Here is a 20,037-nt window from a genome sequence, read left to right as displayed (position 1 = left end):
AATGGTGAGTAATTTAAAGAGTAGGTGCAATTGTCTGAGTCAAGTAAGCAATAGGTTTTTGAAGCATACTTTTTTGTGTTCATCTGAGATTCCAGGGGATTATCTCTAGTCCCTCCAAGTGGCAAGCTTTGAGGCTCTCTTGAAATTTGTTTTTTTAAATTTGTCTTAAATTTTGACTTGGTTAAAAGGGTGAGACTCTTGGGAGAGAATGGGGACAACTAGACAAGGACTAACCAACCTCCTTGCCCTTGCCCTAAGTTTGAGGTTTGTCTTAAAAATATATATATTGTTCTAGGGTTGAAAAATTACATTCTTGTCCTTGAAAAGGTAGATTTTGTCTTGAAATGAACATAAATAATTTGGATGAATCCATCACAGACAAAATTTTGCCAACTCTTCCAAGAATTTTTTTATTGGCCCCTTTTTATAATGCTTTAAAAAATCACAAGTTGGAGAAGGGGCACATAAGACATTGCAGTGAAAGTCAAAAGCAAGCATAAGTACCTGAAATAAGACAAACACAAGAAAACACACACAAAGAATCTTGGGTGGTTAGCTAAATCGCTTATAGAAAACTCAGACCTCCTTTTAAGCATATAAATCCCCCATTATTCATTGACAATCGACCAAGTAGTAGCATACACCTTCTGTTCTTCTTCACCATTGATACCTTTTAAACCCCCCCCCCCCCTCAATTCTATTCCGATGGAAATCCAGTTCCAACAACAAAAATCAGTTATTCCTGTTAGCAAGGGGAGCAAATTCAAGGGAAGAAATAAAAAGATCAATAAGGTTAACAAGTTTGTTGGTGTAAGACAAAGACCTTCTGGTAAATGGGTAGCTGAGATCAAAGACACAACCAAAAATATCAGGATGTGGCTTGGCACCTTTGACACTGCTGAAGATGCTGCTAAAGCTTATGATGAAGCTGCTTGCCTTCTCCGTGGTTCCGATACTCGCACCAACTTTGTTACTCACGTCTCCTTCGATTCTCCTCTTGCTTCTCGGATTCGTCATCTTCTTAACACCAAAAAAGAAGCTAAACAACAAACTGTTCTAGCCTCAGCCCCCACAAGTTTTAGCCTCAGCCCCAGCCCCAGCTGTAGTATTACTACTAGCAGCGGTAGTTGTAATAGCGGCGGAGGCCTAAGCAATGAGAATTCTTCTCCTGTTGAAATGGTTCAAGATACTCAGCTGTTTGATGATGCATATAAACCTGATATGAGCAATTGCACAAGGGAATTAGAGTGTGCATCTTCTCAATCAGATTTTTCTTATATCTGTGAAACAGGGTTTAACAGGTTTCTTTATACACAAGAAATCATGAATTTTCCAGAGGAAACTGGTTCTGAGTTAACAGAATTCGAGAGGATGAAAGTGGAAAGACAAATATCAGCTTCACTTTATGCAATGAATGGAGTTCAAGAGTGTATAGAAACTGTCAATGAATCTGGTGAAGCCTTGTGGGATCTTCCACCACTATGCTCTTTGTTTTCCTACAAGTTCTGAAACATGATCTTCAATAGGTCTTAGCTTCAATTTATCCTTGTAAAATCAAGAGAGTAGATGATTTAGGTTTCATTGCTTGTTATTGTAGGCCACAAGGACAAAATAACAGCCAGGGACCAGAGATGATCTCCATTTTGTAAAATGTCAACTATTCCTTTGGAAGGTCTTATCCATCTCTCAATATAAAAAAGTCTATGAAATCATGCTGATTTAATGATGATCTTTATATCTTTCATTTTTCTCTATGCCAAATAGGGCTCAGATATTTCAATTAGATTCTCAAGTACGGTTTTGTTGCCTTAGGGTGAATCTGTGTGTAGAAGTTTGAGATCTTGAAAACTAAAAGGACGGTAGGTTGATGGTTTTCCCTATTTTATATAATCATGATCAACCTATGAACCAAAAACAGAATACAGCCATGCTATGCTATGCTCCACTTAATGTGGTTCGGGTACAACAGTCTCAAATCATTGCAAAATGAATCCCTAAATGCATCTAATCACATTCAAATGGGAATTAATTTTGAGTTCATTATGTTTGAGCATGCTTTTCTAACAATAAATCCTCTGAAAAGATGCTTTCTTCTTAATGAATCACTTATGACAGTTGCATTACCTCTGAAATTAGTGATCCACTTTGAGGCTGGAATGTGAAGGGATTAAGATCTTTGGAAAGCTTGTTGATGATTTATCAAGCTTCAGCACTCCCATAGTGTGACAAACGGTGTGTACAAAGGAATAAACCCACCTTTATATGGCTAACTGGCTATTACTAGCTGCTCTAGGTTCATGGAGACAAGTTGCAGCCTGTAATCCGAACTGAAGTAGGATTTTGAAGTTAGCTCACCCTTGTGCGATCGCGATCCTGAGTCAATCAAAGTTCAGTGACTCAATTGAGAATTTTGTCATAGTTCTGTGACTAATGATGAAACTTTGCTAACATGCTTTCTTAAAGAATTCTTGATTTTCTTTGAATGAAAAGCTTCTAGTTCCAATTACAAACCTTTATTTTAAACATTTAATCAAACAGAAGAATGGGAAACCTTTATTACTAGTTAAGTCTCTAGTTTTTTGCCGTTGCAACTTGAATTGTTGCCAAGTCCATTATCTAACTGTTCCCTGACTATATTTTAAACCAATCGAGATAATGTTGATGTAGGAACAAAAAGAAGAATCAGGAGCATTTATTTTGTTTAATCAAGTAGGTTAGCTCGGGGATAAGGACATACCAAGATCACCCATACGGGCAAGTGGTAGCTAGCTACCAACTATTGAGACAGAAAAGATAAGGTTCTATCCATACTACTATCTAATGATCTTAAAGAAATCATTAATGTGTTCCAATGGGACCCACTTACACAATTTTTATTACTGTATTCTAGATATTTTGTGGATGTTCTTCTGCAGGTTATATATTGAGAAAATCTACTTGAATCCAGGGTGACTGTTAGACCTGACTAGGCTTAATTTATTTTATCACTGCTTTCTTATTCGAATGTGTTTGACATGAGTATTTAAAAAAAAATGAAGAGTCTGACAACCGAAGGCTTAATTCAATCGAACACAAAGTCATGGCACAACGTTAAAGCTTTATTAGACATGGAGAGTTTACATCTCAAGTGGACAGAAAGCATCCATTCTCACAATAATACTTAAAACACTCAAGGTATAGAGCCAGTGAAGGTACAAAAAGATTTCAAGGAATGAAATACGGAGACTACTTTACAACAATAAAAATATGGCTGATGAAGTAAAATGAAATTTTGAGGAACATGGTGGATCATTGACTGCGACTGCTGATTTCTTGTAATATGGATCTAGTAATCTTCTGGTTCTTCTTCATCTTCACCACCTTCTGCCCCAACTTCCTCGTAGTCTTTCTCGAGAGCAGCAAGATCTTCCCGGGCTTCGGAGAATTCACCTTCCTCCATTCCCTCACCTACATACCAGTGAACAAAGGCTCTCTTGGCATACATGAGATCAAACTTGTGGTCGATTCGGGAGAAAACCTCGGCCACAGATGTGTTGTTACTGATCATACACACTGCTCGTTGCACCCGAGCAAGATCACCTCCTGGTACCACTGTGGGTGGCTGATAGTTGATACCACACTTGAAACCAGTAGGACACCTGAAAAAATGATGCACCAAAATCATTTAGAAGGCAAAATTTAAGTTTTCCTCCTTGAAAACTCTTTTGTTGTAATGTTAATAAGATTGCTTGTGCATAATTATATGGAACTGAAATGCAAGAGAAGTCTACTAACCAGTCTACAAACTGAACAGTCCGCTTAGTTTTGATGGTAGCAACAGCAGCATTGACATCCTTGGGTACAACGTCTCCACGGTACATTAAACAACATGCCATGTACTTCCCATGCCTCGGATCACATTTAGCCATCATGCTTGAGGGTTCAAAAACAGCACTTGTAATCTCGGGAACCGATAGCTGCTCATGGTAAGCCTTTGCAGCTGAGATTACTGGTGCATATGATGAAAGCATGAAATGGATACGAGGATATGGCACAAGGTTAGTCTGAAACTCTGTAATATCTACATTTATGGCACCATCAAACCTCAATGAAGTGGTCAAAGAAGATATAATTTGGGATATCAATCGGTTCAAGTTGGTATAAGTGGGCCTTTCAATGTCTAAGGATCTCCTACAGATATCATATATAGCTTCATTGTCAAGAAGCACTGCTACATCTGTGTGTTCAAGGAGAGAATGAGTTGAGAGCACGCTATTGTAAGGTTCCACAACGGCAGTAGAAACCTGCACAATTCGGTATAATTGTTCAGTTAATTGTGCACAAGCATAGGGAAAAGCAAGCAACTAGATTATCTCATACATTTACCTGAAGTGTTCAGGGAATTACCTGAGGAGAAGGGAAGATGGTGAAGCCGAGTTTTGACTTCTTTCCGTAGTCGACAGATAAGCGCTCCAAAAGCAATGAACCCAAACCAGAACCAGTTCCACCACCAACAGCATTGAATACCAAAAATCCTTGCAGACCAGTACAGTTGTCAGCCAATTTTCTTATTCGGTCAAGGCAAAGATCCACAATCTCCCTACCAACTGCAGCAGGCAACATCAACGAAGAAGTTTAATCCAGTGACCAGATGAAATAAAACTGCTATTTAGGAACAGCAGAAGAGATTGTTGTACCTGTATAATGTCCTCTAGCAAAGTTGTTAGCAGCATCTTCCTTGCCAGAAATAAGCTGCTCTGGATGAAAGAGTTGTCTAAAAGCCCCAGATCTAACTTCATCAATCACAGTGGGCTCTAAATCAACAAATATAGCTCTCGGCACATGCTTGCCGGACCCGGTCTCGCTAAAGAAGGTATTGAAAGCATCATGGCAAGCACCCACAGAGGTGTCACTGCAATCAAACACAAAAGAATTTTGTTAGGTTCAAATTAAATGATTGGTGATCCATTTATAGATTTCATTCTGTTTTAACAACTGGAATCTGAAAATTATCTCACTGAAAAATTAGTAGTCACCGACATGTTGCTATTGAACTCCTATTATATATTTGAACACTATAAGCAAAGAATTTGGGAAGCTAATGAGGTGAAGACACAAGAGCAAGAAGTTTGATCAAATTGCTCATAATCGCTTATTAAAGAACAATAAAACAGTGAAAAAAAAAAGCGGAAATCCAATAAGTACATAACAAAATTATGTTGAATTCTATAGCTTTACTTTCATAAAAAAACCCCATTTTCATGAAGCATAATTTATTAGAAGAAATTTCTATTTCTACCAAAAGAAAGAAGAAAATCCAGTTCCAAAACGTACCCAGGCATCATCCCATCAGGTTGAATTCCATGTTCAAGGCAGTAAAGCTCCCAACAAGCATTCCCAACCTGAATTCCAGCTTGCCCAATATGAATGCTGATCACTTCCCTCATCTTTTGCCTTGTTTTCGAAAATCCAAATTTGAAACAATACTTTGTGTTTCTTCAACCCTCTCTTATGAAGGAAAAGTTTGAAGGGGAATGAATGAACGTTAGAAGTAAGAAAAAGAAGAAGTGGGGGGTATTAAAGGGCGGCAGAGAAAAGCGTTTAGAAGTATATTCAATTGAAGAGTTAGTTGGGGTCCCGCCATTTGTAGCCAACTGTATAATGGAGTTCAACCAGCTCGGCTTCCTTTGCCCCTTCTCTCATGCTCCAACTGTTTGGCCATGCATGCCACCACTCCCTTTCATCCTTATTAATTAAATATCTTCATGCATACATATCTATATGAAATAAAACCCTTTTTACTATCATTTTTTTTTTAAAAAAGACCTTCTTATCAACAATGAATTTAAAATCATAAAAACTCATTTAATCATTAAATAATAATATGTGATAAGTTTATTGAGATGGAGGAGTATTTCTTTTTTTTGAATTTTGTGGATTTAATTTTTTTAATAACGGAATAGATTATCATTTGGCATATTTTAGATTAAATTAGTTGAATATGTCGAAAAAAATTGGTAAAATAGGTTGATTTTTTTTAAAATTTATGGAAATAAGTCATTTTTGGGGAGAGAGTGTAAAAGCGCGTCCAGTTGGTTGCAGAAAGTGCGCCAGCTGGACGAGTTTTTTTACTGACATGTTAGAGAGAGTGTGTCTAGTTGGGCATACTTTCTTTGTAATTATCGGAAAATGCATCTAGCTTAGTGTGCTTTCTCTAACGTGTCAACATGAATGCTTGTCCAGCTTAACGTATTTTCACACACTCTCTAAAAAAATAATATGTTTTCCTAAATTTAAAAAATCGACCTATTTTACCAATAACTTTTTTCGATATATTTAACTTTTAACCCATATTTTAGACTTATCATTTATCATATCAACAAAAATTAACCATCAAGTTAATTGATAATGACTTTTGTTAATTTTTTAAAATTAATTTAATTTTAAGCCCCAATTAATACAAATTAATTCCATCTGCTTAAATTTTTAGTTTTTTTTAATTTTTTACTAAAAGCCTTTTTGATATTTTAGCCCAAAAATAAAGTAAAAGTTCAAAATCTCAACTTAAAGTGGCTTATATAATGAATTAATATTTACTAATAAGATAATTATTAAGTTATTTAATTTCACAAATGTTAAGAAATTATCGCCCATCTTTAATTAGTATTTAAAAATTAAATAAATAAGATACATAACGATTTTTCTTTATCTACCTTATAAAATCAAAAATTTCCAATACAATTTATTAAATAAAAATCATTAAAAATTTATTTTTATAAAATAACAAATATTATTTTAAAATAATATTATTTTTATATTAAAAAATATGTATAATAAAATTTAAATTTAAAATCTTATTACATTTATAAATTTAATTTGACCATTTCAAATATACTTTTTATGAATTGAGTTGTCACATTTGACGTTACATCTTGAAAGCTTGGCTTTTGGCTTATACACCTTCTCAAGGGGATTTTCGTAAGCCTCCAAAATTTCATATCTTCCATTATGAGGTTTACATATTAATTAAATTATTGGTTACGTAATTTATTTAATTTGATTAATTTATTCGGTTCATTCAATTTAATTAAATAAAAATTAGTTTAATTATTCGATTCAATTAATTTTTATCTAATTCAATGATTTGTACCAATTTTAAATTAATTAATCTAATGATTTTTTCTAAATTGATACCTTAACCGATCCAATCTAGTGCAAACAATATTGTAATTTGTTTACATTTATATTTTTATTCATTAATTAGCTTTAATTAATAATATGCATAATTGTTTTCACATATATATATATATGTAAACATTTAAAATTTTTCTTTAGGTAATTTTTTTTTCACTCTTGCTTTTAAAATTATATCAAATAATTTACTTTAAAGATAAGTTATATAATCGTATATTACAGCTTATAAGATTATTTTAAAATTAATCTTATTGTTATTATTTTATAACAAAATTCTTTTCTTTTTCTTGTAATTGTTTTTCATAAATAAATTTGTGTGCTTAGTATAAAAATTTATAGTAAAATATTGACATATCTATTTACTATAACCTTTTAATATAATATTTCAAATCCATACTTCTTCAATGTATTTTAACGATTGACATCTCTATATATTATAACCATTTTAATATAATATTTTCAAACTTTATAATAATACATATTTTATATACTACTAATATGTTTTTATTGAGTTTTTATGTTAAGATTAAATTTACATATATATATATATTTTTTATTTTGTTTTAAAAACAGTTACATTTATTATGGCAAGATATGAATAATGGAGTTGATTGGTATTTGGCAGTGCCCACTGTAAGTTGCCACTAAGACAATTTATTACTTACCTTAATTAGTTTGACAATTTAATGGAAAATTTTTTTGGAGTTTATTTGTTATTATATTGAAGATACTATAATTTATTTATGAAAATCAATCATTAGCTTTTAAAGATTAAATTGGATTTGTGTGAATCAATTTAAGTCCTTGGAATGTGAAAATTAGATCAAGATTGTGTTGCTGATTTGGAGAGATCATATCTTCTATTGATTATTCTTTTAATGTTTATATTGTAATAACTATTTTTATAGAGTTATTTCTTATTCACCTAGATTCTTTGTTAGCAAGCCAAAATTGATATGTGTTTTGAGGCTTGTCTAGGTTTTGTATGAGAGCTTATTGAGAGCACTTTAATCTATTCATTGAAGAATTATTTTTTGTGAGACAATGCAAACTATTGTAAATATTATTGAGTGTTTACTATCCTAATTCTCAAGAGAGAATTCAGAGGTGAGTGTTTTAATTTTTATGTACAAATCTGATATCTCTATACTTGAGAAGTGATAGAGTGAAACACTTGCATTTATGGATTAAAAACAGTGAAATTATTCACTCCTCTAGACTACGTAGATGTAGGGAAACTAAACTTCGTAAACAAACCTTGATGTTCTTTGTTGTTTTTGTTTACATAATTTTTGTAGTGCCAAGTCATAATAATCACTACAGTCTAACACTTCCATTACAATTTTTACATTAAGCAAACAAACAACTTAAAATAACAGCATTAACAAACATTATTAACCTATACATCGTATGAATATACAAACTAATTAAGATATATAATTACACTGTTTGTATGCCAAATAATTACTTTTTAAATAAAATGTATCTTAAAACTAGAACTAAATAATGTTTCTACGTGTTATTGTTTTGGTGTAACAAAATCATCATGAAGGGATTTTAATGTAACCATGACCCCAATCTATACTACACATGGCCTTACTTTTTTTTTTTTTACATTACTAACAATAACGGTTCAATTTCAATTGTGGTTCCTCTACTTTTTAATTATACAAAAGTGGTTAAATTTCAATTTCAATCCTTAGACTATGCTTAAATTTAATATTTGATCTTTATAATTTAATTTTATACATAATTTGGTACATTGATGTTTATAATACCATTAGTTAATCTAAATATTTTATTTTAAATTAAAATATTGATGTAAATTTAAAGAATTATTAACATCGTTAAATTTTTTGTTAAATTTAATTTTATTATAATATTATTTTTGTGACAAGATTATCAAAGGAGTATTTTTCTTTAATTTTAGAATATCACACTAACAAATTTAGTAAAGAAAAAAAGTAAGAGATTAACAACTAGACCTGAATTTTTAAATTTAAAAATAAAAGAATTAAATTTTTAAAAATAAAAATGTAAAGAATATATTCCAAAAATAGAAAAAGTACACAAATTGGAATAGTTTTTATATTTAACTACTTTGTTGTGCAACTCTTTTTTTTTTTTGAAATGGGTTATAAAAGGAGTTTGGGAGGGGCATCTAATCCAAAAAACATGGGTCCAAAGCCATGACATTCTAACTTATCCTATCCATAGAGTGAATAGCATTTTTTTTCTCCCAATATAACCAAAAACAGAATTAGACATATGCTTTAAGAACATGAAGTGAAGCAGTTAGATGGACATGTGGGTAGCTTGTAGTATTTAGACGTGTTTGTAAGCAGGTAAGGTGTCATTTGAGGATAAGTTGGATGCACCAAATCTTGTCAGGTAGCCATGGAAATAGAGATAAGCTTTGGTAAAGGTGGCCTACATAGACAGGGAATTCTGAGTTGGGAAATTAGTAGGCCTAAATTTTTGTGAAAAATCCAGCCCAAGTGATAAGGAGTGCTTTTAAGGGATGATTTGGATGTATGACCTTGCATCACATGCACGCTCTTCTTTACCTATAAGCCTCAAATATATTAATAAAAATAAAATTTTGATAATAAATATATTTGTATCTTTGATTCTTTTGCAATTTGCAGCTATTTGGCATTGCCCGACCGATATTACTAAATTAAAAGAAAAAAAACTGGTGGCGCCTCCTGATTTTTGTGGAAAATAAGAAGTAATGGAGGCAAAAGTCCTGAGTTTGTGTGTGTGTGTGGAAGTTTTAAGATTTATCATTTGTAATTAAATGTGTAAATTTTTGAGTTCTACAATGGATTATTGTCATGTGTAATAGTTTAATTTTTATTCTAATTTTTATTATGTTTGTGTTGTAATAGTTTAATTCTATATTTAGTGGTGACTTGAACATGTATTTATATTTATATTTTGATTGTACTATACATGTAAACATTCAATACATACAAATAAGAATATGGTTTTAGTATAATTCTAAATTTCATATTTTTACTCCACGAAAATTGAGAAATTAATTAATTTACTTTATGTTAGCTTTGATTTCTAAATATTTTAAAATAATAAAATAAATTTCAAAATTCCTCTATCAAATATGTTTAATTTATTTTTGAGAGTCTCAAACTCAAAATAATGTTCTCAAATGACTTGGGCAATTCACAAATATTTCTGAATAACTCGAAGGCCCTTCGAAATAGTTTTCAAGACTTAAAATATATTTTCTAGGCCAAGTATCAAGACTTATCTATAAAAGTCTCGAAACCAACTCAAGCAATTTCAAATAGAGGTTTGAAGAAGGGTACAATATCAAGACTTACCACCTAACTCTTGCTACCTAACAACTAAGTCTTGAGACTTAGGTGGCTAGTATCGAGATTTATGAAAACAATAAGCACAAGATAAATCAGAGTAGTATAGTCTTGAGACTTACTAGTCTAAGTATCGAGACTTACCGTTAAGTCTCGAGCCTTATTTGTCTAGTCTCAACACTTCAAGACTTCTAATGACTATTTTTCAGCCAAGTCTTGGTACATGTCCCTCAAGTATCGAGACTTGACCTTGCAGGTTGCATTAAATGCTTGAGATTAATTCTGCGAATGACTTCAAATGTCCAAAAGTGAATTAGAGGGTATATATTCAAGCCAATAACATTTGAAGGCACATGGGAAGAGCATCCAATCATAAAAATCAAGAGAAAAACATCAAATTCTTTATTTCTTCACTTTTCTCTTGTACATATCTCTTAGGTGCTTTGTAACATCCACAATATGCCTCGGAGCTAGGTACAGTGAGGTATTGAGTTAGGACCTAGTCGAAAAATTTTGAAATAGAATAAATAGAAATTTTAAGTATTAAATTAGAAAGTATTTAAAATCATTAAGAAATTAGAAAATACTCCTTATATAGGAAAATTTTAAATAAAAGTAATGACTTAATTGAAAGAGTATAGGAATTGTTGTGGCCAAAGTAGGAAAAATAAAAAGTTAAGAGATACATAGTAGTGGTAGAAAGGAAAGGAGGATTAAGAAGAAATTTTACTAAAAGTTAAGTATGAGTCATCCTAGGGATTATGAAAGATGAAAAAGGATAAAAAAAAATAGCCAAGTAGATATTTCTAGACATACTAATTAAGGGCTAAAGTGTAAAGATGGATGGCTAGAGGACTTATTAGCAATTTTACCTTTTTAATTAAAAATGATGAGATATTTTAGTAGAATTGTGTAAAAAAGTGAAGAAAAAAGATGAAAAATTGTCATCTTTTTCATCTAGCCAAACTGTCACCCACCATTTAGTCTCTACCAGACTTTTATTTTATTTCCAAAAAATCCTCCCACCATTGTTGAGAAAATCCAAGCTTAAAACCTTCCTTTTTATTTGGTATTTCTTAAGTAAAACTATAGAGAAGGCTAATGAGTACCTTAGTTTCATGAGAGAATCTCCATAAAAGTGTTAAAGGAGAGGAAAAGCAAGAACTAGGGTTTTGATCTCAAGGGGTAAAGGTAAGAGTTTGTCACATCTCAAATTTCGGCCGAGTAGTTTCGAGTTAGTGAACCGAGTTTTGTTGATTTAGGCCTTGAAATTAATTTTCGAAATTATGCTCTAAAATTCGGATCGAAAATTCAGAATTAAGAAACCGAAAAATATTTTCCTTTAAACAACTTTCAAAAACAAAATCAATTTTAAAAAGGAACGAGAAAAAAGACTTTTAACTAGAAAATTGGCTTGATTTGTAAAAGGGTAAAATTTGGGAGTAGCCCAAATGCAATTGTACCAGTGTTTTTAAATCAACCTATTTTTCCCTACACCCTACAGTTTACACACGTCTCTTCCCTCTTCCATTTTCAACATTTGAAAATTTTTACAAGCGCCAAAACACTTTATTTTCTTTCAAGAAAATTCTTCAACTTGATTTTCACTTCTCTCAAACACTAAAATCTCTCTCAATTTCAAAGGAAACCACTAATTTCTTCATTTGGTTCCTAAAGGATTTTCACGTAATTCAATCCCCAATCCATTTCCTTTCTCAACCAAGGTGAGTTTTTGTTTACTTGTTAAGTTCTAAGATTGTTAAGCTTTTCAAATCAAGTTTTGATCCATGATATCAGAATGTTATGGATCTAATGATTTTAGTCAAAATTGATCACTTTAATGGCGAAATTCAAAGTTCTAAGTTATACCTTTGTTTCTAAATGGGTTTTAATATATTTCGATGAGATTAAGAGGGTTCTAATTTTACTTTAACAAATCGTTAAAAGATTTTGTCACACCCCAATTCAGACGGGTTGAAGGATAAGGCATATAGTAGTAAGCGAACCTATGTTTAGCAGATTGTAATTTGCCCGTTTGTGTCTTTTGGTGTATACTTGTGGGTGTATAGTATACGCCGAGTAATTAAGTAGAAATTCTATTTTAAATTATTCTGATTAGCCAAAGAGTAAAGGTTTTGACTGGACAAAAAAAAAAGGCAAATTACTGTATGATTTATCGTCAAATGTATAATACGCCCAGTTTGTCTTAGTACTCTTCTTGTTAGGTTGTGAAGTGCTTGGTTAGGAACCAACTGAATTGACTATCTTAATATTTATTATGCATGATTTTTATTTATGTTTCTTTTGGACTTTATAGGCCAATAAAATAGACAAGCTCTGAATTTAAGTGACACTTGTTGAATGTTTGTAAGGGAGATTGGATTATATATATATAAAAATATATATATGAGATAAAGGTTCTGAAAAGAGTTTCTTTTTTATTCAAAATGTTACTCTCTGATTCTTTTTTGGAATTGAATTCATTTCTTCTTCCTTGCACTGGAAACTTAGATTCTTGGTTTAACCAATCGTTATTCCATCTCTAGGTAAGTATTACAACTTTGCATGTTAAATTCTAAAAGAGTAAGGCTTTGCATGGAGGTTGTAAGTGTGTGAGATGATGGTAAGTTGTACATGAATAGGTTTTTAATGGTGTTTCTATGTTCTGTAAGCAGTGGTTGTTGCTGCTTCATGATGGATGATTCGGTCAGGAGCTTCAAGTTACTGTAGGTGAGTGAAGGTGAGTATCAACTTTGACTTTACTATGTGTACTGTTCAAGTAGATATATATGTGAATATATATATGGAATGAAGATATTTACAACAAATGGTAAGAGTATGAGTATAGTAAGGATGAGTTATGTGCTATGTTGATATGTATAAAAATTATGTAACAAAGAGTGATGATTGGTAAGCATGTAGGTAAGTTCTGATGTACGAATAGTGTAAAATGGTCAAACGTGTGACCTATCTAGGTAAGTGAATGTTATGTGAATGTCCCTTTGTGATGCCTGTAACATTGGGGTTTGTACAGGTATACACAGTCGTTATCAAGTAATAAGTAAGTAAAAGAGTTATTGTCTCCACAGAGACTGTGTATGTTAATTAATTAATTGCAAAATTAAGGTTTTACAAATTGGTGATATGAACACAATATTTTGAGTGATGGATAATTAAACTAAATTAAATTATCTAGATGCAAGATGATCCCTAATGCAATTCTAATCTAAGTATGATAATTAACTAAAATGTATGAGATGAATTTAACAGTAACAACACAAACTTCAATAATCAATAACATGGATAGGCTAGAATAATTATATCATTCAACTCAATTCATTTTTCTCATGTTTAATAGTTTTCGAAAAATATTCCATGGCAACTCAATCTTTCATGAGTTTGAAACCAAATTAAGTCATTCCGGAATCTCTTACTTAGTAAAACATGCATTTTACTGATCATATTAAACTAAGGGTTTATTAGAATTTATGGAAGCAACAGAGACGTGTTAGGTTTGAAACAATTTAATCACATAAACCTAAAAACTATACAAGATAATAGAGCTCGTTAAAGTTATCACGAACCTTTAATTTAGTTGGGTTAGGATCTAAATTAAGAATTCACTTTTCAACTATTGTGTCCATTAGCCGTCGTCTGGTTAGGATCGCTCGACTAATTCAATGCATCCAATCACGTATGAATGAAATACATACTTGAGTTTAATTGAAAACATGAATGACTGAGGCACAAACACTATAAACATGATTTAAACAAACTTCATTGAATTAATGTACTCATCTTAGCTAAATGGATTTAAGTTACCATTGTTAAGGAAAATATAAGAAAGCACATTGCAAACATGATTAAAATCAAAGTAACAAGTAAAGGAAGAATAAACTCTGTTCGAATCAGCAGCCTTGCGAACTTCGGTTGAAGAAGTTTCCTTCCGTCCTCGTGTTGCTCCTTTGCTAATGGCTCCTTAAGGTGGTCGACCAAGAGATGATCTTATCAAGGTTTTGCTGACTAAGAAAGAAAGTATGGGATGCTATGCGTGGGAATGAAGAGAAGAAATGAGAGAATGGAAGAGAAATGTTAAATGAATGATGAATGAGGGATGATTGAAATGTGAGATGGGAGTGGGTATTTATACTTGAGGTTGGTGGAGGAGTGTACTAAATATGGCATCAAAGATCCCTTAGATTTCTCTCATCTTTGGCCAGCCATAATATATGGAAAATAAGGTGAGTTGGTTGCTTGCTTCAAGCATAAAATCATGCTTGAATTATGCAAGGGGTAGACGGTTTCTTGAACAAACATAGTGTGCTAATTTTTAATGATTTCCAAGTGTAGGGACCTCCAAATAATTATCCCAAAAGATAATTTTTGGCTGCCCAAAAATCCTTGTTGAATTGGGCTTCTCTTCTCATTGTTTGGATGGTTTTATGAGCATTTAATAGTCAGACTTGTCCACCATGTAGCACATTTTTTCACTGGGTCAAAACAACATCTTCATGACCCAATTGCATGGTTTTGTCATCCCAGTAGGGTAAAATTTATTATGTCCTTGCAAAAATTATAATAAGATCTTTATTAAATCAACTTCATGGTCCCATTGCATAATTAAATGTAACAGATTAATAAATAACATGAAATAATTTAATTTATGTACAAAATTAACATAATAAAGCAAAAATTTTCATATTCTATAAATTCATGTCCATTGTCGGAATATAAGAAAAATTCACTTAATTAATTAGCAAATACTCGGGATTAGTATTATTTTTAAGTAAAAAGATGGTAAAAACTACTAGAAAAACCTATATAATTTAGAGTTTACAATGTCTATGGTATGACGGCAATTTTGCTAACTAGATTGGCAAGTCAAAATATAAAAAGAAATGAAAAACCACGTGGTTATGATTCATGGCTTGGTATGATTTGGAACCATTCATGGTGTAGCCTCCAATAAGAGAGAACTAGAATGGCAGAACATGATACATGAATGTGTGTAAGACCATGTGGTTAATTCTCATGGTATGATATGATATATCTGTATATTATGTTCATGGTGAAGCATTCGATAATGTGTAAATTGAAATTGTAGATCATGATACATGAAATTTTGTATAAGTCTATGAAGGAAAAAATCATGACATCCTTTGTAAAGTCTATCGGGATAGTAAACACGAGGTTTTGTATAATGCCTTTATGGAGTATTCTGTTTGGCCTTTGTGGCATGATCTGTCATGTATGTATGGTAAATTATGTATATATGTTTTTATGGTAAATTATGGATAAATTCTATTGATTCTGAAATAATGTATGACAATGATAAGGTATTGATATGCTCAAGGTTAAGGGTAGAGTAAGATCTGTAAAATAAATGAATAAGTTTTGAAAAGAATTGTGCATTTGTTTGTTAATAAAGGTATCCGTCATGCTGATCTAATAATGTTGGACATGAATATATTCGTAGCAATGTGTGACTTAAAAAATGAACAATTATGGGTTTGATTATGTTATGAAATGGTTGAATTAGAGTTGTCTGGAACCTATTTTGTCTAGGTTGTATAATGACTTCGTCTGAAACCATATGAAATCTGATTATTAATTATTTGAGAGTCTAGGGTTCTAGAGTAAAATGGCATGGAAGTCATCTAAATGATCCATGTAGTACATTATCAATATGGGTCTGTGTAGTATTAAACCAATATATGGTTTGAGTGTGAGTTTGATGGTATCTAGTTCTACAAAAGTATTCACTAAATGTATATTTATCTACCTGTGATGAATGTCTATGAAGTGTACTTTTTAAGGTATAGTTAGTTTGAGGTGGGCTCTATGGGCATGTTCTATAAAGAAGCACATACGTGACAAAGATATTTGTGAAATGTCTGGAAGGATATTCAGTTAGATAGATAAGAAAGATATTGATACATGCACAGATGGGGTGAAATTTATTAGATTCCAATCATCAAAATTTCCAATTTTCAGGCTTGGGAAATCAGCAGACTTTCGATGACTTTTTGGATAGGATTCTGCCATTTCTAGGTTGAGATGTCTAATGGTGTTTGAAGATCTATCTCTTAGCTTTGAAACGCATTTTGAATCACTTAATTTTGAGTTTGGGAGTTCAAGTTATGACCATTTTAGTGAAGACTGCGCGCAATTTTGATGATTGGAATCTAATAAATTTCACCCCATCTGTGCGTGTATCATTCTCCCTTTCCTCAAAAAGATTCGTCCTCGAATCTTGTCTTTGATCAAGTCCTGATTTGATTTGCTCAGCTTTTGACATTGTTGTTGAGTCTTGAAGTAGTGTGAATCCATCACATCCATGGGTCTGAAATTGTGCCTTAAGACCTGCATCAGATATGGGTATGATAGTTGGCGGGTAAGGGTATGCTAGAACTGTAGCAGTATCCGCCCGAAATAAATGGTTTAGAGGAATGGTTGGTGTACAGGAGTTCCTATGAAAATACAAAGTATCCACCAGGGTAATTTTATGTCAAATCTCACTAAGTTCTCTTGAACTTATTTATGTTTCAGGTTTCAATGTTAAGAGAATGTGCCTTAATGGACGATGCCAAGACTACGCCAAAGAAGAGGTATATCGAGTAATTATGCATATAGTGTTGTTGCGGCGGTGTATTGTAGGAGTTTACTTTAATTAATCTATAACTATCAGATGGTTGTTTTAAGAAAGATATATTTTAATTTTTTAATATTTTATGTTTGAGTACCATATTTGTTTCTTAAGATTTAGTCTTTAAATGTAATTAAAAGGACTATGTTTTAAATAAGAGGTTATCTAATACAGTTTCATGAGTTTGACTAATTATTCTGTATGATAACACTTATGATCTAGATCCGGTGATTCGGGTCGGGTTCAGGGTGTTACAGATTTTAAAGATTTGATGATTTTTCTTTAAGGTGCTTATGGGTGATTTTTCGAAAAAAATTGATTTTGAGATTTTAGGGTTTATAAGTGGTTTAGATCTATTATAAATTGATTAATTAGATGTTTATGATCAGTTCCAAGTAATGGAAATAGATTCAGATTAAGAAATTTAAGATTCAACTAAACTTGTCGAAATTTTCGATTTAAGAAGAGCTAGATTGAATCTGCGTTTTGTTTGATTTATGACATGTTTGCAATTGTTAATGATTTTTAGGTATTATGTGTATTATGTTTGTGAAGTTTCAGAACCATCGAAGCCCTCCACGAGTAAGGCGAAAGGCATAGTGAAGCTTGTTTAAGCTTTCGGCTAGCAAGCAAAAGCAAGATCAGTATGTGTTCTAAAGTTGCTGCTGGCATACACAATTCATTGTGTTAATCAGGAGCTTAGGTTAGCCTAAACACCTATCCTAGGTTCCGAGAGTAAGACTTCTTATTCTTTTTTCCTCATTTTACAAAATGGTGGTTATATGTTGTGAGGTCTGGAAATTGATGTAGCAAATCAACATGTGATACATGATTTATGTTAGCACGTGTTACGTGATTTACTAGTTTTAATGCACTCATATGTGAACAAATGAGATTATGGCTGATTGAGCAACGTGTAAGCACTTGTAAATGCATCAAAGTGAGTACAATTAGCGTGCTATGTGAAAGTGATAGTGTTGTGTATATGATGATCAAGAACAAAGGAATTTTTCAATAAAAAAAGAAAATAATCATGTGTTAGTGTGGATATGTTGGCTTACTGATCTCTTAAAATTATTGGATATAGTTGGCATGCCATAAGATTATGAATACTCTCCTTTGTGTTTTGTAATTAGGCGATTGAGGCCCCAGGACAGGATGAAGAGATAAGAGAATGTTGAGCTAAGGCTACACTTAATGGGACATGTTAAACCCTTTGAGCAATCGATGTGTTGGAGATCTATTTATCCAATAAATGTGATTAGGTTCACTTATGTTTCATAGTCTCAAGGAGCCAATATATCAAAATGGAAATGCTCAATTTGTGACTCAAGTTTTTTGTGAAAGAATATATATCTATTCTATGTGAACAAATGAAACATTAAAATGATGATTTGGCATGATGAAAAAGTGTTTGTGTACCTACTTCTAGTATTCTTTCACTTAACTTATGTTATTATGTATGCTCGGAGGTACTTATGAACATTCATTAAGCTTGTTTAAGCTCACACTCTTTATTTAAATTCTGCAGAAAAATAGTGTACTCGAGGAGTATGAAATGGGCAAGGAAATGATCTGTGCAAGGCATTGTGATTGAGTATGCTTTTTTGGTTTTAAACACTTCGAATAAATGTAATGTGGGTTGTTATTTTGGGACTAGACTCATAGATTGTTGATAATGTTTTTGGACTTTGATTGTGGATATTTTCATGTTTGAGAATGAGACTAAGGATGCGTTTACGTTTTCTTGATGAATATATAATAAAGTGGCATGTAAAATTGTTAAAAAGTGTTAGTGGGCTTAAATTGGTATTCTTGAAATTTGAGCATGTTTAAAATGACCATGTAACAACCTATTTTTAGTGTTGTCAGAAATAGTGGTTTTGGAACCACAATTCTGACAAGTGAGTCAGCGTTTAAATACTTATTTAATGTTTACAAATATTTATTAGATTCGTATTAAAATTTAGTTAAGAAATTTTATCGTTTAGATAGTTAATTGTGTAAAAAGGACTAAATTGTAAAAGCTGCAAAAGTTAACTTCTATTAGTTTATTGGATCAAATAGCTATGAAAAGGTGATTTAAAGGCCTTAATTGCTAAATTCCCCTAGCTAAATTAAAATGGACGATTTTGGAGTCTAGTTATAAGAAATATGATTAAATTTAAAAGGTTAATTTTGTAATTTAATATTTAAATAAAATGTTAAACAAAACAAAAGGTAAAACCACTATCATCTTCCCCATTTTGCTTTGTAAAAACCGAATCACCATAGTTGGGAAACAAAGGTTTCAGCCAAACTTTGTTTTGGATGTATGGTATGAAATTCTTGTTCGTTTTTAATTATTTTTATGCGTTTGAGTTTGTATTAGCTTAATCTAGCTAGCCCCAGGGTCAATTTGTAAAATTTTTAAAAGTTTAGGGACTTTCCAAGAATGAGTTGAAGTGTTTTTGAATTTGGTTGATAGATTATTAAAGTTGGTAATTAAATATAAGTATTTTGTTAAGCGATTTTTGATAATTTTGTGTTTAAGGACCTAATTGAGGATATAGTAAAATTCAATAATAATAATGTGAAATGGTGGAAAATTTGGGCTGCTTGTGAACCTATTAAAAATCGACTAGCATGATTTTTACTTAAAAATGGTTAAATTGTGAGTTTCGAGTTTAGAGACTAAATTGCATAAAAGTTAAAATATTAGGGATAATTTTGTAAATTTACTTTAAAATGGGTTATAGGTTTGAATTTGTTATCTTAAGCTATTTAAATTATTTTATTGAGCTAAATTACTATTTAGATCAAGAAACAAATCAACCGGACTTGAATCGAGGAAAAGCTAAGATCTCGGGTTAATCACTGACTTTACTTTTGCAACTGCGTTAG

The 20,037-nt window shown here is 31.8% G+C and overlaps 2 protein-coding genes across 2 annotated transcripts; one reads left to right on the top strand and one right to left on the bottom strand.

Annotated features, from left to right (window-relative positions):
* Positions 1-475: 475 nt before the first annotated feature.
* On the top strand, positions 476-1,709 carry LOC108473697 (ethylene-responsive transcription factor ERN1-like). The gene has a single exon (XM_017775404.2). It carries the CDS (start codon positions 706-708, stop codon positions 1,507-1,509), a length of 804 nt encoding a protein of 267 aa, XP_017630893.1. The 5' UTR covers positions 476-705; the 3' UTR covers positions 1,510-1,709.
* A 1,371-nt stretch (positions 1,710-3,080) lies between these two features.
* LOC108473696 (tubulin alpha-5 chain-like) lies at positions 3,081-5,743 on the bottom strand. The gene is made up of 5 exons (XM_017775403.2): positions 5,314-5,743; positions 4,677-4,891; positions 4,387-4,586; positions 3,775-4,283; positions 3,081-3,638 (listed from the first exon to the last, which is right to left on the bottom strand). The coding sequence occupies exons 1-5, from the start codon at positions 5,424-5,426 to the stop codon at positions 3,326-3,328; spliced, it is 1,350 nt and encodes a 449-aa protein (XP_017630892.1). The 5' UTR covers positions 5,427-5,743; the 3' UTR covers positions 3,081-3,325.
* Positions 5,744-20,037: the final 14,294 nt, after the last annotated feature.

This window comes from Gossypium arboreum, chromosome 11 (assembly GCF_025698485.1).
Source record: "Gossypium arboreum isolate Shixiya-1 chromosome 11, ASM2569848v2, whole genome shotgun sequence".
Classification (NCBI taxonomy): Eukaryota; Viridiplantae; Streptophyta; class Magnoliopsida; order Malvales; family Malvaceae; genus Gossypium; species Gossypium arboreum.
This window is presented reverse-complemented; position numbering and strand designations above follow the sequence as displayed.